Below are 26,669 nucleotides of genomic sequence, written 5' to 3'. Positions count from 1 at the left end.
CTTTTTCCGTTTTGCAGCAATTAGCATTAGAATATAGATAAGTTTCATCAATATTTACATTCCTGGTGAAAACACAGACAAAAAGAGCTTGTTGCAACATGGCCCAAGCTGACCTCTTATACTCTGCTGCCACCTGTTGGCCGTTCTTTGTAATAACTACCATTGCTTTAAGCCACCTCTTCATGTCAGAAGCTGCATCAAAGCCTTCTTTATGCTCTAGCATAAAAAACATGATAAAAAAAGAAGAAGTATCAATACACTTTTGGGAGTGAAGGACAAAGTATAAAAAACTGTATTTACACGTTTTTGGGTTTGAATAAGTTTTCTTTTTTCTTTTTACCTTTTTTTTTTTTTTAAAGATTTTAGTGCTCTTGCCATCTTGGTAATGAGTGCCCATTGTCTAATTTCCACTTGGCAATATCAGTAAACACTAAGCATTATTATCATAGTAATGAATCAAAGTAGAATAGCATAGTCGGGTATTGGTTAGTACACCTACCTGACAGTTCTGGGGTTTGAATCTTGGCTCTGGCCTTCATGCGTGGAGTTTGCATGGTATCCCGCTTTCTTGTGTATGTGTGTTTGTTTTTAATTTTTCCCGGGTACTTTTTCTTTCTCCCGCTTTCCAAAAACATGCATTTAAGCTCAGTTGTGGATTGATGGATGAAGTAACATGTATCATTTTCTGCTGCTTAGCAATGCCAGTCATGATTAAACCTTATTTTTTCTATAGCCGGTGACAATTTGTTACTATTATTCTCTAAAGTTGTCAATTTTGAGTGTTGAGTGGAACACGCAAATATAACAAAGGACAATGAATGACATGTAAGAGGACCAATGCACTCATTGCCCCCGCGCTGTCTTGAGGTGCTTCCCCAGGTCCCCCTCCCAGAAATGGGAGTGAACTCAGTGAGCTCAGAAAAAGGGATGGTCCTTCTTTCACTTACTGCACCTTTTTAGAAAGGCTCAAATGTGAGAACCACAACACATGCCTCTTTTGGTCAGCTGCTGAACAAAACCATTCAGCTCTGGAATACCGGCAGGCTGTGGATATGGAATCTAACAGACTGTGAATGTAGACCATCTGCAACTTATTGACAGATTTCCCCCCCAATGCTTTTTCTTTCAGGGGAGCATTAAATTGCTGATCACCTTGGAGACAAAAAGTATCCACATGGTGAGTTGTGCTAGCTTGTTTTGACTGCTCAGCTTTATTAATGGTTTCAATGTCATCACTTGCCATTCAAGGAGACCATGCCACTGATGCCTTCGGTGCACTGGCTTCTGCTCCTGTGGGGGCTGCAGGGTCTTTGGGCACAGGACTACAGAGGATATGAAGACCAGGTGACCACTAAGAGGAAAAACAGGCAATATACATCCAATTATGTGCCACATAACGGCAAATGTAAGTGCGTCTGAATGAACTCTAGGAATGAACTTTAATGTTGTCAAAGTTATTCGTACTATTGACACTGCATGAGATAATACATTACTTTATACTTTCTCTTCTCAGCACTCACTGATGATGCCTGCAGTCTGGAATTATCCTTTTTGATTGACAGCTCAGAGAGCGCCAAAGACAATCATGCCCAGGAGAAGCGTTTTGTCACAGAAGTGGCCGAGCGACTGCAGGGCCTCCGCATGCAGAGCGGCCGCAGCCTCGTCACCCGCTCGGCCCTCCTACAGTACAGCAGCCATGTCATCATAGAGCAGACCTTCAACCAGTGGCAGGGTCCCGACAGTTTCAAGGCCCGCATAGCTCCTATGACATATATCGGACATGGCACCTACACCACCTACGCCATCACAAACCTCACGCGCATCTACCTAGAGGAGTCGGCCCCCAGCAGCATCAAGGTGGCCGTTCTGCTCTTTGACGGTATTTCGCACCCGAGGAACCCGGACATATCGGCAGCCGTGGCCGAAGCCAAGAACCAAGGCGTCCACTTCTTCACTGTCGGAATTACACCTGAAGCCAAGGAGTCTGCCAATATTGCTCAGCTGCGGCTAATTGCAAGTTCGCCTGCCTCACGCTATCTTCATAACCTGCAGGACAGAGGCATTGTGGAAAAAGTCGTCCGAGAGATCGTGAGTAAATATCGACCAGAAAGCATGCATGCTCTAAATTTTACTCTATAAACAGAGTCTACTCCAGTGGTGTCCAAACTCGGTCCTTGAGGGCCGGAGTCCTGCAGGTTTTGGATGTTTCCCTGCTCCAACGCACCTGTTCCAACCAATGAACAGGATCGTTATCAGGCTTATGCAGAGCTTGCTGATGAGCTTCAGGTGTATTAGAGAAGAGAAACATCCAAAACCTCCGGCCCTCGAGGACCGAGTTTGGACACCACTGGTCTATTTGGTCCTACTCTAAACAGAGTAACATTTACACTTGGACGAGAGTAAATTTTACTCAAAGTATTTTTAGTATGCATGAGAGAATTTGCCATCCCATGAAAAAAAAAAACTATTGAAAGATTTTTCCCTCAGAAATTCTAAGTCAATTTTGCAAGGATTGTGACTAAATTTGACTAGTTTATCAAAAAACAAACCAAAAGTTGCACAAGGGTTGAGGAACGAACTCTCGACCTTCAGCTTGGGAGACTGCCACTCTACCACCTGAGCTATGCCCCTGCTACTGTTTGCTCATATCTCAAAGGAGACCAATTTTTGGTCACTTGGAATTATGATTCCAGGTGATGAGCGATATACTAGCACACAGTAGGAGCTGCCTGGCTCAAGGAGTAGATTGGCTGTCTCCCAACCTGAAGTTGTTGGTTTGTTCCTCCATTTTTAAGCGTAAAATTTACTTTGTTTAGAGTGGGACCAAATAGACTCTTAATTTACTCTGTGGCACTGATCAAACCCAAATGGTTATTTTTTCAATATTTCTGAAAGCATCTATGAAGTGGATAAAAGTCTTTGGACATCTAGCCATTGCATGAATGACGTACAAAGTATGAAGTTGTGAATTTCGTCTAAGCGGGCACTGTCATGTTAGGACAGAAAAGGACATTCGCTAGTGGTTCATTCATTATTCATTCATTGTATCAAAAGTACTCATGGTATCGGTTTTAGTAACTACTAGTGAGTTGAGTACTCCTACTGGTATCAGTCTGAAAAAAGTGGTATCGGACATCCCTAGTCAATATGTCTCTATGTGTGCTGTGAGTGACAGGCGACCGGTCCAGGGTGTTTAAGTCAGCTTGGATCGGCTCCTTGTGACCGTGAACAGGATAAGCGGCTATACTGCAGCAAATGGATTGATTGTTTGTAGGACGATGGATAAAGATTCATGCGGCAAGAGGTCTAACTCAACCTCTGATTGAAAAAGTAATTCATTTAGATAAATACCTCGAGCATGAAAATCACTCCCTCACATCTATATGCATTTCTGTTAGATGGAGAGCATCTTTGTTCATGTTGAATAGTAGTGATAAGAGAAACGTTTGTTCTGGGATCACAGCAGCCATGCGAAGTTGATTACTATGACGTGCAGTCCAGTACTGCAGTGAAACATCTGGTAGATGCAAACACATGCGTCCCATTAAATGTCCGTGGGAAAACAAGATGCAGTAGGACTGAGCAAGAATGAACACGCGCACCAAATCCTTCAGATAACTCGAGAAAATAAGGGTTGCAGGTGATATAGGTTGCACAACACGCAAGGATAAAGGCCAACCGAGTAGACTTGCATCTTTGCACTAAACATTGTTGACAGCATCACTCCGTTACCCGGCAACGAATGACAGTATTGAAAGATTCTCTGCATGCTTAGCTACTTTCCTTTCCTGATGAATCGTGGTGTATTAGCGCTAATGTTAAAGTATTTTTTTCCCCTCCCTGCAGACAACGCTGGCAGAAGAAGGGGTAAGCCCAAACACTCACCACTTGATTTGTGTCCCTGAATGTCCTCCCGCCTCTAACGGTCTCTGTCCTCACTGTGTTCAAGTGTCCCCTTGTGCAGAGCCTGTGTGCATGTGAGAAGGGTGAGCGGGGGCCCAGCGGCCCTGCTGTAAGTATTCACTTTTTGCAACATCGAGACATTGCAGACAGATACACGCTGATGCCAACAAGTGACATAATTACAAGGTTTGTCTGGAAAGTGGTTTGGAGCAGTGCAAAGGCCGTGACTTCTTTACTGACTTTATTGAGAACAGCTCTAAACAGATATTTACAGTACATGGGCATCAGTCAAATCGTCATCATTCACAACCGTGCGTGTACACACGTTCCGTGCATTTCTTTTATCTAGAGTCTCTTCGTCTGCCAAAGTGATTACATGAGACTCAGCCACAAAGAGATGTTTGCTTGATGTATTCTTCAAGGAGTAATTATTCTTTTAAAGCCAATACTCAGAGCAAACACTGTTTCATGTCATGGCAGCGGGCCTGCACTGAGGAAAACCGTATATGTAGGCATACTCCAGCTGCAACACTCAAATCAGTACATAAAACACTAGATATTCACATTGAAGCTTCCTTGGCTCCAGACCTTCTTGGACTTCAAAGCTTCAGGAGAAACTGTATTGCATGATTTAAGATGTGAAACACCAAATACTGTATTTCTCCAAACATGAAGGCCAGAAATCTATTTGCAAGTAATAAAGTCCTTGTCACTAGGGCTGGGTATTGATTCTAATTTCATCAATCGATTCGATTTTGATTCACAAGAGTTCAGTTTGATTCAGTTTGGATTTTTTTCCGATTCGATTCAATTCACTTCAGTTCAATCCAATATTGATTAATTATGGAACATCAATACTTCTTAAAAAAAAGTCTACAAACATTAAATTCCAAATAAAATTTTGCAGAGGCAGTACCTGAATTGTCATTAAGTATAATCAGTCAGGTCTTTCATAAATGTAAGAAAATGCTTTTAAATGTTTTTTAAGAATACAGTAAGATACCCAAAAAATTGGCCTTTAAATGTATATATTTTTGTTAATTTCTGTGAAAAAAGATAATCAATATCACGCTCGAAAAGGAAAATCAATTTGATATTGATTATTTTAAACCCAGCCCTACTTGCCATCTCACTTACTGACCAATAAATATCTAATATTCTTTGTTTGAGTAATTTCCTCCTGTTTTCTGTTGCTGGCTTTCTGTGCAGGGCAAGAAAGGCCGTTCTGGGGAGGATGGCATCCCAGGACCAAAGGGACACAAGGTGCTGCCCATTCAATAACTTCTCTCCTGTTTTTGTCAGAGCATGCAAAATCTTTGCTTAGTCCTGCGTCCAAACAATATTGTAATCCTAATTCAAATCATTTTTTTCTCTAAGGGTGACGCCGGGCCCAGCGGACTGCCAGGTCGAGAGGGAGCTGAGGTGAACGCCAAACCTTTTCATTTATTTACTTATTTATTTGTAATCAAGCTTGCAATGCAAGAACTCATGAATAAGATGCTAAAACATACCATGGTTTTCAACACTATGCTGTTTGGTTTATTTATACAGGGCAGACCAGGATACAAAGGAGAGCAGGTATTGTACAAACAACTAACTATGATGAAATATTTTCATCTTATGATCATCTTGCCTGCAGGTATCTCTTTATTTACTTCACTTTTCTTTGACTTCAAGCAAGATGCCCCCGATTGCATTAATTCCTGGCTCAGACATCCAAATAAATTTGACTCAGTGTGTTCTAATGCTATTCCATTTCATGTTGACGTGTTGTTTTATTCTCTTTTAGGGAGAGAGAGGAGAATGTGGCACTCCTGGAATTAAGGGAGACAGAGTATGTTGTTGTTCCCTTTTATAATCATTTTACCTATTGTATCACTACGCATTTATGATATTATGACATATTTTAGTATGTTTACAATTATATGCATAGCTGCATTTCTTTCAATACGTATCCTGTATGACTTATTCCTTATTCACCCAATTGATTTTGAATGAACCGTTTTTGATCGGTCTTTGCTTTTAATAATAGACACCGTCTTCCGTTTTACAGGGTCCTGAAGGGCCCATTGGCCCCAGGGGAAATCGTGGACTTCAGGTAAAATCATTGTTTGACAACACAAAAGCAGATTTTATCATTTATCTTTGTAATCTTTTATTCACTTCATTAATCTGTTGCCAGTTGGTACTAGAAAAAAGTACAAATTTAACTCAAGTCAAAATAATCCTTATTAACACCAACATTTTATAGTATAGTTTAATGTGGTGTTGCGTCAAACAGTGATCACAATTTTTAATTTTTTTTTTATCCAGGGTTTGCCTGGTCCCCCTGGCGATATCGGACCTGAAGGGGTGACTGGTAAAAAAGTAAGTAATTTAATTAACTCATTCACAGCCATTGTCGGCTATGGACGTCAAAAATTAATTTGAACTATTTTTATTAGTTTAAAAATGTTCCCACTTTTGTTAACAAGAATATAAAAACCTAGAAAAAATGTGTATTGTACATTTTGAACAGATATAAAATTTGTAATTGATCATGACTTAACTATTAAAGTCATGCGATTAATTCCAATTTAAAAAAAAAAAATCACCTGACACGATTAAAAAGAAAATAAAAGAAAAGAAAAGATTATTAAAAATTAGGAGCGTCAGGCGATTAAATTTTTTAATTGTAATTATTTGCATGACTTCACTAGTTAACTCACAAATAATCACAAATTTTATATCTGTTCTAAATGTACAATATTTTTTCCCCCTAGGTTTTCATACTCTTGTTAACAAAAGTGATTTTTTTTTTTAAACTAATAGAAATAGTTAAAATGAATTTCAATGTTCTATGCTGTCAATGGCAGTGAATGAGTTCAGGTTTCCAGGCAAGATAACCAGGAATATGCAATAGTGTAAACAAATGGAATATCCAAATGCAAGCACAGGTGATGTTTAGACCTGAACTTCGCATACAGAGTTTCACGTGTCCATCCGTTGTATTGGAGCTCAGCCAGACAGAAAACTTACTATTTGCTTTCTCTATTCCAAGAGAATTGATCAAAGGTGACCTTCAGTTGCAAAACCGCATGCGATGCATGCATAAACTCTACCCCTATCTGATTGGAATGCAATTCTGTTTCACAATGGCGTCACTGGGTCAGTGTCTGTGAATAAATTGCTCAAACCTGCTTTTTCTGTTTTTCACAATTTATCGAAAGTCAATCCCCAAATTGTAAAATAAACTGAGACAGCATCATTGCGGACAAGCATGACGCTATAAAACATCATTAGCACATCTGTAAAGACTTTAGAATCACAGTGCGACTGTCCGACTCCTGCTGCAGACGAAATGTAAAAATGGCACCTAATGGTTGGAGTGCTTGTCTGTTTCCTAACTACTGCCAAGTTGCCCTTGAGCAAGGCATCAACCCCACCTCATTTTTCCTTGCATGCCTCTATATGTGTGTGAGCTCTTTTACCGAGCATGTGTTTGAGAACAGTTGACTTGGAAACGTAATGTACTCCATATCCATTGCCATTAGTACATACACCATAATTACCAGCGCATACTTGATGTGAAAATGGAAGGAATTTGCCATCCAAAGGAAAAAACCCTGACTCATCAAATGATTACACATTGTAACATGTTTGTCTATAGAGGGTATGAACCCCTATGAAGTATCACATCTGCTATTATCTTGTCACCCTATTTGTCTGTTCTCAACTTTCTGAGCCCCCAGCTGTGTTTTGTAGCTGCCAATTGTGCTACAAGCCGGCACACCCAATCCTTCCACCGTTCACTACTTAATTATTTTGGAAGAATGCTCCTGTTGATTGTCTGCCTGTCGCCCCGTATCACCTGAATGGCAGACTAATGTTTAGGTTTTAGCGTTGTTCCAACTTGTCTGGAAGGGCTGAGAAGAGAAAAAATAGTTTCAGTCAGAATTAATTTGCAAACATCTCCGCACCCACTTGCCAGCTCTTGTGTGCCCTCTGCTTGTACACTGGGAAACATTAAAATATACCAAATATTTTGATGTTAATCCATTTAGCGTCACATTCCAAAAGTCCAATAATCTCCACGTGATTAAGGTACACAAATACAATGCACTTTATGTTTTGCTGTATCTCTCTTTGTAGGGTGAACGGGGGTTTCCTGGTCCACCAGGAATCCAAGGGGAAACAGGAATCGGGCTCCCAGGACAAAAGGTTAATATTTCCATTAATTCCTGGAGTATATTATATTTCTGTTCATTTCCATCAACTTGCATTATATTTAAAGACCAGCAGGGGGCAATCAAAAATTGGCTTTCTGTTGTGTTCCATATTTCAAGTTCTTGCTTACAATTACAGTTGCAAATCAAGGGGCACCAACATGATACACCCACGCACTAGCTAGCCCGCAAATAGCACATGGAAAGCCCGCAGGCCTGTTCTAAAAATAGCTCACCAAATAGCTCATCAATATTGTAGAAGTGATCATTTGAAATTGTAAAAACTTACAGCCATTTATAGAAAAACATGTTGCATATTGAAGTTTACCTGTTCTGTACCTTATTGATTGCATATTATTCAACTTTTCCACGTACTAAAATAGTTCTCAAATGTGTAAAACACATGTCTGTGACATGCATTCGTCAAAATTGACTTTGGATAAAAAAATTTTGCTGTCCCTAAATCAGAAAATAAAAACACTCTGTTTAAAACAGCCTGTTTTAGGGGCGTGTCACTTTTATGTAAATAGCTGCACCAGGCCATGCCTAGGCCACACTCTTCTCTCTGGAAGGGGCTGTGATTTTGGCTCCGGTAGCCAATGTGCTAACGTTGTGAATGGAAACGACTCGGCAGCCATGGCGAAAAGAATCAGTGTGTTACAAGTTCAACCGTACCAATTTGAGCCAGACAAACATGTCTTTTACACATTTGAGAACTATTTTAATATGTGGAAAAGTGGCATAACTTTTTACCGTAAAAAAAAAAAAAAAAAGTAGCATAATGTTACTACAAAGACTGTTGTAGTGTTAGTTTGCGATTGTTTAGGCAGTGGTTATTTTGCGAGCATTATTTTACTGTGAATGCTTGTAGACATTTACAAGCGGTTATGGATAACACAAATGTACACATTTAGGCCACTGCGCGGTCACAACGTGCAAGCCGTCTCGTCGAGACCATTTAGCGGCCGGTTACCATAACAAAGTCACGTCAACTAGGTGGCGAGTTGCCAGTCACGGTAAAATAATCACTGCGGTTTGTATCTTGGCCAAACAATACTTGACAGTATTCAGTATTATCCAACCACCATCTGCTTTATCATATCTGACATCTTGTAACCAAACAACCTCCACACAACAAATGTAGATCCCACTTTAGGCACTAAAAATACACCAGTTATATGGTAGAAGGTATGATATGGCACATCTCTAAATGAAAGGATAGGAAGGAAGGCTGAAAGAAAAATAAAATGTTAAACTTTCTTCTTTCACATTTGCAGTTGTGTCACACACTGTTGGGACTGATCCATTATGTTTGCAAATGCAGCTCTGAACAGGCTTTTCATTAAAAAAACAGTCTCTCGAAAAATGCTGTCGGTACACGTCCTTCAAAAATAAAATGAATCCATTGTCTTCTCAAAGACTTGGACGAAGGAAGCAAACACTTTTTCTTGATCAATGTTTCCCTCTCCATGGAGCATTTGCAAGCAGGGAGAGAAAAAGAAAGGCGCAGCCAGCTTCTCGAGTTTCAGTGGGTGTGACAAGCCTTTACCAGAGGCGGTGCCACTAACCTGAGGGGACGGGGGCGAGTGCACTTCCGTGTCTTGTTGATGTCACCAAGTCACGGAATTTTAATCGGCCCGTTTGAAGCACACATTTTAGAAAGGAGGAGAAAGCTTAAGAAGTCTCGGACGGACTTTTTTCATACTTGGTTGGATTGTAGACAGGCCAGGGATGCATATTATTGATAGAAAACCCCACAAAAGTGCATTTTCATACTATGAGACTTTTAAATCATTATAATCCGTATTATGGTTAATAATTAACATGTTGAGTACATTTAAATTTAAACATAAATAATTATTAATAATTACATATACTTAACAGTAATTTGAGCAAATTTGCAATTTCAGAAGTGTGTATCAAACTGGTAGCCCTTTGCAGTAATCATTACCCAAGAAGTAGCTTTGTCACGTGTTGAATGGGAACACATGCTCTATAAACAAATACTAGAGGGGGGTGGGGGGGGGGTTGTAGGTTAAATCTATTAGTATTCAAATTCCAACCTTTAGACAGTTTAGCATCTTCAATTATTTTGAAACATGAGAATAAACAAGAGTACCCATAACTATCCCACGCAATAAACATGTAAACCCAACACAGAAAGGCATGAGCTGAGATTCGAACACAGCGCTTTTGACAGTGAGGCCAAAGGGTGAATTCAAAATGAAACGTCTACTATGTATTTGTTTGTGCTCATCTCAACAGGGTAACGTTGGTCTCCAGGGGCAACCAGGACCAATAGGTCCAGTGGGCCTTGGTGAGCCTGGACCACTGGTGAGTAAACAGAACCATTCCAGAGTCACTCAACCAAAAAGGTTTTCGTTTTCATCATAATTTTTTTCAAGTCTCTCTTTCATTGTTTTCATTTCAAACACAACCTTTGGTACCAAGATCTTTTGTCAAAATTTACAGTATATCTGGGTAATATTTATACCACCTAAAAAGGCACTTCTTGAGATTTGGCCACAAATTAAAGTCAAAGTTCAATGTAACATTTAATTAAAGTATACACATATCACACACACACACACACACACACACACACACACACACACGCACACACACACACACACACACACACACACACACACACCAGATTCCTAGTCTGAACTGGCATATATTGTGCCCCTTTGCTTCCAAATGAAATGTTACCCCTTAAAATGTCATCTATTCTCTGGTTTAGTAGATGACAAACACTGTAGGTATATAATTTTTCACATTACAAAAACTTTTTTCGAGGAAGTGCAAACACTACAATATCCAGAAAAGTAAGCAAGAAAACTACTGCACTTGTTTCTCTTGATTTGTTGTGTTCAGGGGCCTCAAGGGCCACAGGGAATCCAAGGAGAAAGGGGACCTTTGGGAGAAGGTCTCCCTGGCCCAAAGGTATGTAATTTGACCTTTATGCAATAGGCTTTTCTCCATTCATTAATCCATGCAGAATTGATGTCATGCATGAATTTTCAATTCAACTACATCCACTGTCTTTAGCCAAGACCCAGATTCCAGGGTGCTATGGCAGAAGGTTGAGTTTCCAAGTGTTAATTACACAAAGCCCTTCTGGTAATTTACATTCCAAAATGCAATATGCCTAGCATTAGCTCCACATAGGATTCGGCATGTGGTTGTGCTCATTGGAGTGCGTGAGCAAGCAACAGTCACCTGAAAAAATGCCATGTTTGTCAACAGACATCTTGTGACACCATGAGGTGACGCATGATTGAGCTGGTGCTTAACATATAGTCTTATGTTCATTAGTCATATGGACCGAGATATTGTACATCATAAAATTGTACCTTTTTTTTCGAGCAAATTGTTTTAACCATTGACAAAATAAACTTGCAGAGAATCAAACTGTACAGACTTAGACTTTTAGAAAGTCAAGCGAGATGTTCAGTGCCTTAGCAAACGCCCTTGAGATTGTTCTGCTGGCATTTATCCTCAATGAGGATTTGACTGCAGACTCGGGGATGGTGTCTTCACACTAAACCAATCTTTACATGATTCACAGCAGCTCTGAGAAGAATTACCTTCCTTCCCACACCACGAGTGTCTCAATTGGCATAATAATATAAGAGGATCATCACAATAAATCAAATCAACATCTTAGCAACTGCCTCTTTGAGGAGATAATCTTAGACTGTCTTTATGATCAAATGTTCTTTACTGCCATGGAGTAACTTCTTTGTCACTGCTCATAGGGGGAGCGAGGCTTGGAGGGGCCACGGGGGCCCAGAGGACTATCAGGGATTGGAATTAAAGGAGACAAGGTATTAAAGAAGACAAAAGGCCATAAATAAGCAGTCTGGTTGTGTAGGTTTCCCAAAGGCATGAAGATAAAGTTGTGAAGACATTCAAGAGTTGGCATCCACCATTGAATGCATGTTGTAGGACTGGAGCAGGTGATGAATGGAGCGGAAAAAGTTCGAATAGTGGAGAAGCTTCACTGTTTACAACTGATGAATGTGGGAAAGTTGGGTTGTGTGTATATAGTTTACCAGGTTACCAATTTTGGCACACGTAGGTACTTATGTGTAATGATATTCATACACTAGTCACCTATGCTGATGTTAAACAATCACACATTCATTTCAATTAATTTTAAGAGGGGTAAGACTGATTAATATTATTCATATACAAATATAGATGTTTGTGATAAAAGTGTATATTGTTTTGTCATCTATCTGGCCCATGCCCTACAGTCACCTCTTCAAGGTTTTGTGGAAATCAGTGAAGTTTTGTGTCATTCTGTGTAAACATATGCCAAACATGCTAATAACATGAGTAATATGCATGAAAAATGTGTGTGCTGTACTATCAGAAAAAAATATATATATATATAGAAAAGACCAATTTCAACAAGACATTGCGAAGGGCTGGTACATGGACTTAACATTACATATCCAAATCAATATTTCAATACATTAGATGGACGGCTCTCTTTTCATAACCGGGGAAAATTGTGCACTGAGCGTGACGTGATTTTGCACAGAGGCAGGTTCGACCTAATAATTTCGCAGGCAACCACAAGCTGCTGCGCCGCTGTGGGAGTAGTCACAGCTGAATTCAACCAGGGCCAATCAATGTGGCTCCTTTCATTCATTCATTTAAACTGTGGCAGGCTAGTCATGCACTAAAGCAGCTGCACAGGTATTTTGAATGGATTGAGCAGGTGTCAGGTTTAGAATGACTTTCTGCCACCAAATTGTCTCAATCCTCATCTCTAAAACACTAATGATGCCGTGCCGAATTGGCAAAAACACCCAATGAGCCTTGCTCTGATGCAGACATCAGAAATCACCGGCATTTGTGCTCCACAGCAGATGCACCGAAAATAGAGCCCAAAATGTAATGCATATGCAACCAACCTTACCAACATTTACATGCCGGTGTCATTACTGACCTGTGTTCTTATAGGGGGAGTTTGGCCCTCCTGGTCCTGCAGGCCTCGTCGGCCTACCAGGTCTGGGCATCCAGGGTGAGAAGGCAAGTACACAAGAGGGTTGTTACAACATTTGTCATTGGTGGCCAGCACACTCTCACATTGCAGTATGTGGTACCATTACAGGGCGTTGAGGGTCCGAGAGGGCCACCAGGGCTACGAGGTCCACAGGGAGATGGCCTACCTGGACCCAAGGTTTGTACAACAAATCAAGAAATGCTAATTGTAAAGTGTCAAAAGAAAAAAAATATTCATCATTATTATGTTGTATAATCTGACATTTGAGGCTTGAGGCATTTACCATATTTTCTTGTTTGAATCAGGGTGACCAAGGGTTGCCGGGTGAGGTTGGCTCTCCAGGAGAGAGAGGAATAGGAGAACATGGAGATAAGGTGTGTGTAATTGTCAAATTTCATCACTTACACCATTATGTCTCATAAATGCAAAACATTTTTTCCCATTTGTCCTCAGGGTGAGCAAGGATCGCCAGGAATATCGGGCTTACCGGGCTTGCCGGGGGAGGACGGAGCCCCTGGACAGAAGGTAACTTTAAGCTCTTTATTGCTAGTCTCTGACAAGTCCAAAGTACTTGAAGGGACCCAGAGACCTATAGTGCATGGTGGCCAGAGAGCGGCCGATTCTAGGAAAAGGTTTTGATAGCTGTGACTTTCCTGCCATTTTCACCTGTGGATGCAGTCGACCCTATTTTTGGATTCCTTGATTTGCTGCCACAGTTCATTGGTGTTCACTGAATTTTAAAAGACAATTACAATTTATCTTAATAAAACCTCTACAAGAGTCTGTCTTTAGTTATTTACCATCAAGATCAGTCTCCACAGTTTTCAAACAACATGGTGGAGAAGTTATTGTTTATCATACCATCCACAGCTACGGTTTCATAAAATAAAATGAACATATATAGCAATTTTGTCCAACACACACATGGTACAAGCAGAAGCAAACCAAAGTAAAAAAGAAAAGAAAAGAAGATTTTTTTTTGGAATGGTGGAGGATTAAGAGATTTTTGTGTCATTGTGTTTATTAGAACGAATCAGCTATACCCTAACTAGCCAATAGCTAGCGAATCAATGCATGCATGAGATAGCGGAAGACTACGAAGTAATACACAAAAACATAGCAATGGCAAAGAAAATGGTGTTATCTAGTAAATTAGGATCAACAAAACAGCTTTTTACTTCGACCTGTTCCTGCTTGTATTATGAGTGTGTATTAAGGTTCTGTATATGTGTGCAACTGCATTTTATTTCATGCAACCCTTGCTGCAGATGGTATGATTCAGTGGGCTTTAGAAGCATGAAAATGAATACGGACCGCAGAGTGTGAGCCACCCAATGAAAAATGTCTAGATACTCCTCTGTTAAAGCCCCACTGATTTGTGTGACAAGAAGTCCAGGGTGTAGACTTTTGCCCTTAAATCGGCAGGATTAAGTTCACAGGATTAGTGGTGTAGACAATGAAAGGATGGATATTTTGTGTGGGTAACCTCTATTTTGGTTGTTTCTAGGCATATTTTTTTTAAATTCTGACATTGTCCTGATACTTCTGGACCTAACCGTGGATTTAGAGCACAATCACATGTGCTATGTGCCTTTAGGGTGAGCCAGGAGTTCCAGGCCTTCGGGGGGCAGAAGGGTCACCTGGGACTGGAACACAAGGTGAAAAGGTAAAAAAGTTCTCTTACTTTGTTGTTGGATCTTGCTGTGCTGTACTTGACTAATTAATGACTGTGTTTTCCATTTGACCGTTTAAGGGTGACCAAGGTCAGAGGGGAATAAGAGGCTTGACTGGGCCACCTGGCATAAGTGGCCCATTAGGACCCAAGGTGAGGATTTGTTTAGCCGTCATGAGAATGCACTTCCAGTTGGACAGTTTCAATGCAAATCACATTAAAAAAAAAGTTTTTATAATCGCATGAATGACATGAGGAATAACAAACAACAAATATTGACCCTCTACTGTCTTCATTAAATTATTAAGGGTGAACCAGGGTCACAAGGCAGGGTGGGTTTATCTGGTCCACCAGGACGCTTTGTTATGGGACCCAAGGTAAGTTCTGTTTCAAAGGCCAAACTGCTTCTTTATATATAAAGACTTTGAAAAGACAGCCAAGATGATACTGATGTAGAGTCAGTTGCTAACTCCTAACGAGCTGTAATTTGTGTTCTAGGGTGATTTTGGACCAAGCGGCCCTCCTGGTCCGATTGGGGAGACCGGCTATGGGCTACCCGGTCCAAAGGTGAAATCCATTTTGCTTGTGCTGTATTCTATTTAATTTGTGCTTTACAACAAGCAAGTATTATGCTCACTTTACTTGGTATTCAGCAATTGTTGCTTAACTCTTTGACTGCCAGACGTTTTCAGAAAAGGGATGCCGGGGGGGCCAGCCGATTTAAGCATTTTGACTGATCTTTCAAGGTTCACAGGAAATTTTGTGTTTGGACTATGGAAACACACATACTACCAAATGAAAGATTGGACTCTCATCTTTCATCAGAAAAAGTTTGTTTCTACCTTATTCCGTTTTTCAGTAATCAACAATAGAAAATGGTTAGTTCCACCCAAATGCTCTGTTTTGAAACAAAATACGGAGAAATCAAGCTTTTTGTGAAACGATATTATTTCATGCACTCTAGTGAATTTGACACCTTTTTTTTTCCATGAATGATGCCACAAACACCTAAACAGTGCTTTACTTCTGTAAAACACTACCACCAACAATGAAAAAGTGTTTTTTGATAGCAAAATAAGTTTATTTACATTCAACAGTGTAACAATTTGACAAAACAATTTGGCAAACTATTTACAAATGTGTGCAACCGTGGTACTATTTACAATTGTGTGGATGTTTTAAATACAGTTTTTCTTTTTGTAACACTCCCCTGCGTGCAAGGGGACGCAGCAGGATTTGCACAACAGATTAGTTTCACTGCGATTGCATACGCTACACTTTTTTGCTGGCTTTTTTTTCCGGGGAATAGCAAGTATATACTGCAGTGTGTGTTTGGTCATGTTGCCATCAAGTCTACTCTCAGGATCATGATACGGTGACGTTACGGTGGTGTTACGTCTGGCTTCCTCATGTCCTTCAGTTCCTATACCGGGCGGTAAGAGATGTTCTGATCCATCTTATCCGCTCCATTCATGGTGGCATCGTAGTCCATAACCAGTGTCTTCTCCGTGATCAGACTGTACCCACTCCTCCGATGAATATGCATTGGACTCGGGGCACTCTTCGTCGTCCGATTGAACCTCCGCCTGAGCAGAAGTGCTCGGTTGTGCTCCGCGTTTTCCGGCGTTAGCATCGCTAGCCGGTGAGGCTTTATGACGTAATCATAGCCGCCGCGTCAACGCTTCCAACTTCGGCGTCAACCTCGGAGTCACCATCATCATCATCGTCGTCATCAATGTGCTCTTTAGCACTGGTTGATGCTTCTCTTCTTTGAAAAAAACGATCAAGCGTGAGCTGCTTGCCACCGGTCGCCATTTTCGCTTTCTCAGTCATTGTCCCCTCAACACTCTAGCTCCGCCACACGTCTTCTACTACTGACGCCTACCCGATCTTGTCCAAAGAGAGTCATCGCTGCCATCTAGGGGCCAAAAATAGACATTATACTAACTAGATCTGCTTGATACTTTCAGCACAGCTAGCCAAGGCTTTCCTCCACCCGTTTCCAAAAAAAAACAAAAACTTACTTGGTAAACGTCTTTTAACGTCTTTGGCGCTCCTCTGTAGGATTTTACTAAACGTTATTTAACGTTTTTGGCAGTCAAAGAGTTAAAGTGCCGTATAAATAAAGTTGAGTTGAGTTGACTTGTATGTTGTATGTGCCATAGGGAGACCATGGAGATCCAGGCCCTTCAGGTCCATTTGGCCCAAAAGGAGAAGGCTATCCCGGCCCCATGGTGATTTACGCATGGACGCATGTCTGTCTGCCCATAAACCTGTTCACTTCCGCCATTCATCTTCTTCCCAACTCATTGCATCCTTCAGCCTTTCACCCTTCACTGAGCAATTGATTGCCTACTATTTAGTGGCTGCTTTGAGCTATGAAGTAGAATAGGGTTCAACAGGATAAACTGGATTCACTGCATTATTAGTGATGTCATGTCTGTATTTGTTTAAATGCATGTTATATATTGTTTAGGGCCCCCCTGGTTTACCTGGGTTTCCAGGAGAAACCGGCCCAGACGGGATAGGCTTTCCCGGTCCAAAGGTGAGGGCTTCTATAAAATGAAAGACAGAAAGAAAAATGAATAAATTCAAAATACAGTGTGAAAGTCAATATTTAAAAAAGAAAAAAATCCTAAATTCTATTTCTGTCATAGATAAAGGCTTACTGTCTGTTTTTTTTATTTCAAAGTAATTAGTTGGAATCTGGAAATTAATATTTTTTAATGTAAGCATTTCTCCAATAAAAGATTATTTGATACGTATATAGATATATGCAGTACCATATTATTAAAGAACGGCACATGTTCAAGTGGAGCAATTTGAATGAGTTTGATTCAGTGGGATTAGCTGTAGCCTTTGTCGTGTATATTAAATGTAACAACATGTATGTTATGGTCACGGAGTGGAGGACCCAAATGCAGGAAGGTATGAGAGCCACGGCAGGGATGCTGGTAACTTAGTTTTAATCAAAAACAAGGAAACACAAGATCACGCCCGAGGGCGGATAAAACAGCGAGTAGTGTGGGATACGGAGTAGATCCACGGAGAAGCGCTACTATTCAGGTCCCGTGAGTAAAGTCACAGAGTAATACTCCTCGCTTTTTCTGCCGGGCTTTTATCTTGGCCTGATGAGCTAATGGGCAGCAGGAGTGTTTGGCGGGATCCGCCCTCCAGCTGTTTCCCCAGCAACTGCAAGGGAAAACAGAAACAGCTGACCCCAATCATGACAATGTAAAAGCTATCCATCGTATAAACTATTCAAGTTAATTACATTCATAAAATAAACAACAAATCATCGTTAGCATCAAACCAATTTATACCTGGTAAATCTGATAACAATTTGGTTCGGTTAAATTGAAACTGATTTTCGATTCAATTTGGTTCCCATTGCACCCTTATTTTTTTACATTTAATTTATTTAACCTTTACTTATTCTGGTTAGGCAATTGAGAAGAAATTATCTTTTGAAGATAAAAAAAACAAGGCAAACTAATATATATATATATATATATATATATATATATATATATATATATATAAATTGTAAAAAACGTTGTTTCAAAGTTACCTGTTTTTTGCTGCTTTAGGGGGATATCGGTTTCCGAGGGCTGCCTGGTTTACCAGGACCTCCAGGTGAAGGACTGCCAGGACCTCGGGTACGTTTTCAAATTCAAATCAACCTTTGATCAACACATTTTGAAAAATGACGCACAACCTGGTTTCAGTGTATCAAACACCTTTTAGTCAAATTTTGGCTCTCGCCAGAGAGCGAATGGTTTAATTTATGTATGTATTTGGGTTATTTATTCATGTTATTTAGGTTACGCGTCTGATGCTTGGCTTAGGAAACTCAACAGATGTAACACACATATGCCTTCAGATATCTTATCCAGAATTAGTGCAGGCTGTAGACCTGCATTTTTACAGATTGTATCAGAAGAGGGCATGTCGAAATAAAAGTACAATGTTGCATAGGATGGATAAATGGATGGATGGATGATGGATGGCTGGATGATAAATGGTAGATGGATGATGATAAGTGGATGGGTGGATGGATGGATGGATAGATGGATGGTGAATGGGTGGATGGATGATGGATGGGTGGATGGATGATGGATATGTGTGGATGAATTATGGATGGATGGATAATGGATGGATGGATGGTAGTGGATGGATGGATGAAGGATGGATGGTGGATGGATGGATAGGTGGATGGATGATGGGTAGATGGATGGGTGTATGGTAATGGATGGATGGATGGATTGATGGATGATGGATGGATAGATAATGGATGGGTGTATGGATGGATGATGAATGGGTGGATGGATGATGGATGGATGGATGAGTGGATGGATGGGTGGATGGATGATGTGTGTATGGTAATGGATGGATTGATGGATGGGATGGATGGATGGATGCATGATGGATGGGTGGATGGATGATGGATATATAGATAATGGATGGTGGATGAGTGGATGGACGGATGGATGGATAGTGGATGGATAGGTGGATGGTAATGGATGGATGGATGATGGATTGATGGATGGATGATGGATGGATGGATGAGTGGATGGATGGTGGATGGATGATGTGTGGATGGTAATGATGGATTGATGGATGGGATGGATGGATGGAAAGATGATGGATGAATGTATGTATGATGATGGGTGGATGGATGATGGATGGATGAGTGGATGGATGGATGGATGAAGGGTGGATGGATGGATAGGTGGATGGTAATGGATGATGGATTGATGGATGGATGATGGATGGATAGATAATGGATGGGTGTATGGATGGATGGAAGGATGATGGATGAATTAATGGATGATGAATGGGTGGATGGATGATGGATGGATGGATGAGTGGATGGATGGATAATGGATGGGTGGATGGATGATGTGTGGATGGTAATGGATGGATTGATGGATGGATGATGGATGGGTGGATGGATGGAAAGATGATGGATGAATGGATGTAAGATGATGGGTGGATGGATGATGGATGGATGGATGAGTGGATGGATGATAATGGATGGTTGGATGGATGATGGGTGGATGTATGGAAGGATGATGGATGGATGGATGGATGTATAGATGGATGGATGAGTGGATGGATGGATAATGGATGATGTATGTATGGATGATGAATAGCGGGATGTTAGATAAATGGATGGATGATGGATGGATGGATGGATGGATGAGTGATGGGTGGAAGGATGGTTGGATGATGATAGATGGATGGGTGGAAGGATGATGGACGGATAATGGATGAATAGATGATGGATAAATGATGGATGGTTGGTTGAACCTTAGTTTCAGTATTCTGAGAAAGGAAGACAATCATTGCACAGTAAAGACACTGGTGCTGTTGTTTCCTTTATTTATTTAGATAATACAGTAAAAGAAATCATGTACAGTATAAAAAGAAAAAAAGTCAACATGTGACTGATATGTACTCTGTATACTCTGCGCTTCAGGGTCATCCTGGCCGACCGGGCCCCTTGGGGCCAGTGGGGCCACCAGGTGTAGGAGTCCAAGGACCAAAGGTAGATTATCTCATTTCATTTAGTTGCCTATCAAAAACAAAAACACATTTTTGTTGTTGTTGGGTTTTTTTCTGTGTTTGTCCATGTATTTTTTTTTTTATAGGGTGAACAAGGGGTCCAGGGTGTGACAGGACCACGGGGTCCCGTTGGAGAAGGCTTTCCTGGAGCTAAAGTGCTTGCAATTTTGGACTTTTAGAATTTGATGTGATTAAATGTAATTGTTGCTGAAGTTGTGGACTGTGTGACAGGGTGACCGTGGTTCTGCCGGGGAGAGGGGCCTGAAGGGCTTCAAAGGAGATATTGGTGACCCAGGGAACCCGGGGCAACCCGTGAGTATACTTTGTTTGCAAACTGCTCATTGTAAATGCAACTGTCAGTACTCAAAGGTCTTTTTTTCACATCGAAGGGTCGATCCGGAGTCAAAGGAGAAACAGGCCTCACAGTGAGTCTCCCTTTTTCTTCTGGTTTTTCATTGTACGTGAATGCTAATCTCATCTATGGAGGTGCTGAGTGGGTTGTGTATTTCTTACAGAGGGAGGACGTCATTAGATTGATCAAAGAAATTTGTGGTAAGGTGTTTGTCTATGTTATGATTAAGGCATTTATTTTCTCAACAAATAATGCACCGCTCAAAAAAAGTGGAGATTTCGGGTGAACATTTAACTATAATTTTTACATGGCAACCTGATTTGACCTTCTCTAAACTTTTGAATGCACGTATCCAACGCTTCGTGTTTTACTATCTTTTGTACAACTTTGGTCTCTAACAGCTAAATTCAGGACAGGTGTTTGAAAGGCCAATACATTTCTCGGTCTAATTTGAATTGGCATCCTAACAGTTTTCTTCATCATGATTTCCACATCAGGGGATCAAGCCAACAGCAACAGCACTAAATTAATTAAAACAATAAAATAACAGTAAAAGGCACAAAATTTAAACAGTATGTTAAACATTCCATGACTTACAATGATTAAACTTCCCCATAATCTCTTTTAGTGTCATGTGTTCCCATTCTCACTTTCTTATTCCAGGATGTGGGATCAAGTGTAAGGAGAGGCCGATGGAGCTGGTGTTTGTCATTGACAGCTCTGAGAGCGTGGGGCCAGAAAACTTTGAGATCATCAAAGACTTTGTCAACGCACTGGTGGACCGAGTCACGGTGGGCCGCAACTCCACCAGGATCGGCCTGGTACTGTACAGCCTGGAAGTCAGGCTGGTGTTCAACCTGGCGCGCTATGGAACCAAACAAGACATCAAACAGGCCATTAGGAACATTCAATACATGGGAGAGGGCACCTACACTGGTACGGCCATCCGCAAAGCGACCCAGGAAGCCTTCTACAGTTCACGCCTGGGAGTCAGCAAAGTTGCCATCGTTATTACCGACGGACAGGCGGACAAACGGGAGCCGGTGAAGCTCGATATTGCCGTACGTGAAGCTCACGCTGCCAATATCGAAATGTTTGCACTGGGTATTGTCAACACCTCGGACCCAACACAGGCAGAGTTTCTTAGGGAGCTCAACCTGATCGCATCGAACCCTGACACCGAGCACGTGTTTCTTATTGATGACTTCAACACCTTGCCAGGTAAAAGCATTGCTGCCATCACATTGTAGTAGTCACTAAGGGTAAAATCTAAGGTAATTCCAAACAGGTGTGAGGAAGTTGCAGTTTTTGGGAATACTTGGCTCGACAATGAAAATACTCATTACTATAATGGTATTGTTTTGTTACTACTTTATAAATACTTATAATAATAAAGTAGCATAGCAACTGAAAATGAGAGCACAACAATCTCTCCTTGCCAAATAGTGAGAACACCATAAATATTTTGCTACACAATTGGCACACTTATTTGAAGGCCTGGTGAAGTGCTGCCTCTACGAGTGAAACTTCCATCCAAACATTCTTTTTTTTTTTTGACTCTGTGCTCAGCAAGTATCCTTTCCTTAGCTCATTGCTCATCATGGTAAGGAAAGCAGACGGTAAACGGGGGCAGAGTTCACCGCCCCCTCACAAACGCTAATGTCAGTGAGGGTCAAAAAAGGGGGTGAAACGTGTGCTGTAATTGTTTATCCTTGCAGGATTTTGATGGACGCATGTTACAGACATGATAAGTCACAACATATTTCCTGGTAATGTCATTTGCTTGAAAATTGCAAAACAAACATCAATGTGTGCTCCTGAATCTTAAGTAGTGAAATAATTTAACGCTAGCTGCTTGTTGCGATACCATGCGAGGCTGTAAATCTCTGTGATTAGTCTTTGGATTGTGTCCCTGCTCAGTCTGGGTGACAAATCTCTCAGAAAGGGCACGCCACAAGAGCAGGTTTTTATGTTGTGGCTCTGTCGCAGCTTTGGAATCCAAGTTGGTCAGCCAGTTCTGCGAGGACGAGAATGGAGACTTGATATATAACAGACTAACTAATGGAAACAATGGCCACAGCAACGGCAGGAATGGTAACAATGGGAAGTATGCCAAAGGCATCAATGGGTACCAGCCCGCCACGGACTGGGAACTCCTGAACACCCGTCAGCCCGACAACCACAACCATGGGGACAGGGTGGACAGCTTCCAGTATGACCATAAAGGATCCAGCACAGGACAAGTATGGACGGCCATTACAATGTAAATGTGTACAGACAATTGCAGAAAGGATCCACTGTAATGAACTTTTGTTATTTTGCCAAAAGCGAGTGCACGCAGAGACAACACGCTGGGGGAGTGAGCGTGGGGACACCTTTAACCGTGGCAACACAGCATTCCAACCTATTCCTTCGTCCAGAGAAGACTCTTCTTCTTTAAATGCTTCATCATCATCATCATCATCATCATCATCAGGCGCATCTGTGCAGTATGTTCCTACACCTACACCTCTTCCTGAAGGTAGACCCTACTAAGATTTCCAAAATTATACTTGGTCTCAACAGATGAATGTTTTTTTTCTTTTTTTTTTTTTGTATAGCACTTTATCTACACCATATGGTGCCGAAAGTGCTTTACAATGCCTCACATTCACCCATTCACACACACATTCACACACCAGTGGCCGGCTGCTTACTGGGAGCAAACTGGGGTTCAGTGTCTTGCTCAAGGGGTGAGAACCTCACGGATGGAAGACGACCACTCTGCCACTGAGCCATGCCGCCCCATAATGTTGTCAATGTCATACAACATATGGACAAAAGTAATGAAACATGCCTCTTGACTAATGTATCCGTTTGAAAACCTCATTTCGGCTTTTAACTTTCTACGGTCAATAAAAGACGTTCTATTGATGTCACTCACCACACTAATAAAGCAGTCGGGTTCCTCCTCGCTCCAAAAGGTTTGTTTCGTGTTGCGTCGCCATGCTTCGCCACTTTTGGTTACCTCTATTTGTGTGTAAAATACCGTTCAAAGGAGGTATCCCGATCGCGTTTATACGACCAAATATTTGGGTTGGAAAAGGGGTAACCCCGGGGTTTTACTCAGGCTTTTATAATCCCAAATAATAGCATATTCGTTGTTGTTTTTTGTGTGTGTTTGCATGACCTTTCAAAATCCGAATACTGCACATTTTTGGGTTTTGAAAAAATTATTGACTGCATGTAAATGTAGTCTGTGAGTCAGGTCGTTAACCTCACAAATGTTCTGGATAACCTCCCCCCCAAAATAGAGCGACAAATCCATATATCTCACAGAAAGTCCTGCGGGTGCGCCTCCTGCCCCCGGCGGGTTGGGAGAGGCCTCACTGGTCGCTCCTCTTAACTCACTGCACTAGTTTGGCACAATACACTTTGTTAATAGACACATAAGGCACATAACACACACTTTGGCTGGATGTGGTAGGGTAGAGACACCGTCTTCGCCCTACAACTCCCCTCCAATTTTAATGCACCCCACAACTAGGAGGGACAGGTGTGTCGGGGTGGGGAGCCATCGGTTGGGGCAGACCGCAGTATTAAGCAGTGCTGTGGCCCCCTTCTGTATCCCCGCCGCGCCACCCGCCCACTATTTTTTTTTTAATGCACCACATACACTCACCAACACATCTCTGGGAAGCAGGTGGATCGGAGCGGGGGGATATAATTTCCCTCTGCTCCATCTCACCTGCTCCCAATTTTAATGCACCACACACACACACTTGTATATACATTGGGTGGGATCACATCCACGGTGTAGGGGTAGAGCTCGGCATACGGCGAGCTGGCGAACTCAGTAACAGGGTTAGCTTTCACTAGGTACGCTGGCGTGACGACCAGGACCTTTCCCCATGCCTGGGGTTCGGGGGTGCCGCCCGTCTCCCAGTCCTCCCATCTCCCCTTCCGCCCCTAGTGTTCCGCCCCACCACGCGGCTGGAGGTGGGGTGGGTGCGGGTGCCCTCTCCAGCACTGATGCCTGGGTACGGGGGGTCCCCGGGGTTTGGGGGGCTGGCGGGGGTAGGGGTGGGGAGTCGGGGTGGTGGCGGCTTGGTGGGGGGTTGGTGGTATGGGTGGCTGGGTGTGGGGATCCTTGGGTTGGGAGGGTGTCTGGGGTTTTGGGGGACTGGGGGCAGATGGGGGGGCTGGGTTTTGCTGGGTGGCGGGTGTGGGTGGGGGGCGGGGGGTGGAGCGGGGGCTGTGGGCCGGTAGGTGCCTGGTGGGCCTACCGTGCTCCGTTCTGCTGTGTTGGGCTTGGGGCGCGGGCTGTGGGGGGCGCTCCAGCCTCGTGGGTTTGCTCTCCGGTCGGTGGCCCCTGCGGGGCCCGGGGGTTGTGCCTTGGCGCTGCCGCGCCCTGGGGGGCCCTGGGGGATTGTGCTTGCTCTGTCCTGTCTGGGGTGGACATGCTGACAACACCGTGGCTAAACAGAATACAGATGATTATGAATTAATCTAGCACAATATTCTCTACCGGGCAATATTCCGGATCAGCCGTGGTTTGTATTCAGACTGCGAAGCGAACCGCACCGAGTGCGTTTGGAAGCGGACCAAGACCACCTCGCTTGTTTGGTCCGCACCAGGATTCGTTTGTGTGTATTCAGACCTGCACAAAAGGTCCGGATCAGCGTGGGAAACGAACTCTGGTCCGTTTAAAGTGGACCAAACAGTGCAGGTCTGAATACACCCTTAGACTTACTGTAGTGAAGGGGATAAAGTTCAAAATCATACATTCCTCATCCCACTAGTTTTGTATATATAATGCAGTTTGTGGCTGACACGTCATAATGAGTTTAAACCAATCATTTTTTTATCCAGACTACATTCTGTAAAGGACTTTCCTGTTGTGATTGAGTTTAGAACTCTCTCAGGTGCAATTTTCTGGACAGGTCAACAACAGATAGAAAACAAAATTTTCTGTGACTTCTCCCGTAATGTTTATGCAGCGGCTTCACCCTCGGACCCTCGCTGTGCCTTGGCTCTGGATCAGGGCTTGTGCCGTGAGTACACCATCCGCTGGTACTATGACAAGCAGGCCAACGCATGTGCTCAGTTCTGGTTCGGAGGATGCAGCGGGAACAAGAACCGCTTTGACACGGAGGAGGAATGCAAGAAGACTTGTGTGCTAGCCACATCTACTGGTACAATCCAATAATCAAAGTAGTCCAGAAGTCTTTTTTGTTTTGTTTTGTTTTTTGCTTCTGATCGATGTTTTGCTTTTCTCTCATGTTTTGTTGTATTAGGAGGCTGAGTGAAGGCAACACTGTATAGATTTGGAGTTTGCTTCAGAGTCTACCTTTCTTCATCGCTCATACTCAGGAACAGAGGCCGTGTATTTCTTCTCCCCATGGGACCAGATTTATTTTTTCATGCAGTCTCTGCATGAAGCAGCAAATGACAGAATTTCTACTACTTGAGCAAGGAACGCACTGCGGAAATGAAGCCCCTCACCACTGTAGGTCTAGCAAGTTCTTTTTCTTTAACATTTACTCGTTTCTATTGTCGGGGGGGGGGGGGACTTGACATAATGTTTAAACTCTCTTTGTAAAGGCAGATGAAAAAATGTGATCTTTTTACATCATTACACACATAGTACACACACTTACCCACTTGTGCATTCACTGCCTTCTACTGGGCAATTTACAACAATGTTGAAGGGTGGGGCTGTGGGGGTGTCAGTGATAAATAAAACTTAGTTTATGTAGAGTCTTGAGTTTGTTTGTTGTTCTTCTGCATTCATAGTTTTTATACTCACTTTGCTTTCCCCCAATTAATTTCAAGCTGTACATCATGGATTGTATTTGGCTCAACTAATTATTTGAATGAACTGACGTGCTTCTGAGGGCTGTGCAATTAATTGTAATTCTATTACGATTTCGATTATTACCCTCTACGATTACAAAATTGGCATAACCG

At 42.1% G+C, this 26,669-nt stretch overlaps 1 protein-coding gene and 1 long non-coding RNA gene across 2 annotated transcripts; one reads left to right on the top strand and one right to left on the bottom strand.

The window, feature by feature from the left end:
• Positions 1-1,019: 1,019 nt before the first annotated feature.
• Positions 1,020-26,216, top strand: LOC144040414 (uncharacterized). The gene is made up of 36 exons (XM_077554585.1): positions 1,020-1,177; positions 1,249-1,405; positions 1,514-2,088; positions 3,847-3,867; positions 3,950-4,012; positions 5,113-5,166; positions 5,281-5,325; positions 5,455-5,481; positions 5,693-5,737; positions 5,957-6,001; positions 6,217-6,270; positions 8,035-8,103; positions 10,374-10,442; positions 10,986-11,054; positions 11,870-11,938; positions 13,086-13,154; positions 13,237-13,305; positions 13,434-13,502; positions 13,582-13,653; positions 14,726-14,794; positions 14,882-14,953; positions 15,109-15,177; positions 15,299-15,367; positions 16,966-17,034; positions 17,277-17,345; positions 18,391-18,459; positions 20,283-20,351; positions 20,455-20,523; positions 20,600-20,680; positions 20,758-20,793; positions 20,884-20,920; positions 21,384-21,941; positions 22,710-22,963; positions 23,049-23,241; positions 25,700-25,894; positions 25,997-26,216. The coding sequence occupies exons 1-36, from the start codon at positions 1,175-1,177 to the stop codon at positions 26,002-26,004; spliced, it is 3,630 nt and encodes a 1,209-aa protein (XP_077410711.1). The 5' UTR covers positions 1,020-1,174; the 3' UTR covers positions 26,005-26,216.
• LOC144040423 (uncharacterized) lies at positions 7,299-13,801 on the bottom strand. Its single transcript, XR_013289725.1, has 4 exons — positions 13,412-13,801; positions 13,229-13,294; positions 13,072-13,133; positions 7,299-7,808 (listed from the first exon to the last, which is right to left on the bottom strand). It is a non-coding gene; the product is annotated as an uncharacterized LOC144040423 (long non-coding RNA).
• Positions 26,217-26,669: the final 453 nt, after the last annotated feature.

This window comes from Vanacampus margaritifer, chromosome 1 (assembly GCF_051991255.1).
Source record: "Vanacampus margaritifer isolate UIUO_Vmar chromosome 1, RoL_Vmar_1.0, whole genome shotgun sequence".
Classification (NCBI taxonomy): Eukaryota; Metazoa; Chordata; class Actinopteri; order Syngnathiformes; family Syngnathidae; genus Vanacampus; species Vanacampus margaritifer.
Note: the sequence above shows the minus strand (reverse complement) of the source record. Positions and strands in the feature narration are given on the sequence as shown.

Coding starts and splice junctions, on each gene's coding strand:
- LOC144040414 (XM_077554585.1), top strand. Junction 13,155..13,236: donor TGGGCATCCAGGGTGAGAAG/GCAAGTACACAA, acceptor GTACCATTACAG/GGCGTTGAGGGTCCGAGAGG. Junction 20,921..21,383: donor ATTGATCAAAGAAATTTGTG/GTAAGGTGTTTG, acceptor TTCTTATTCCAG/GATGTGGGATCAAGTGTAAG.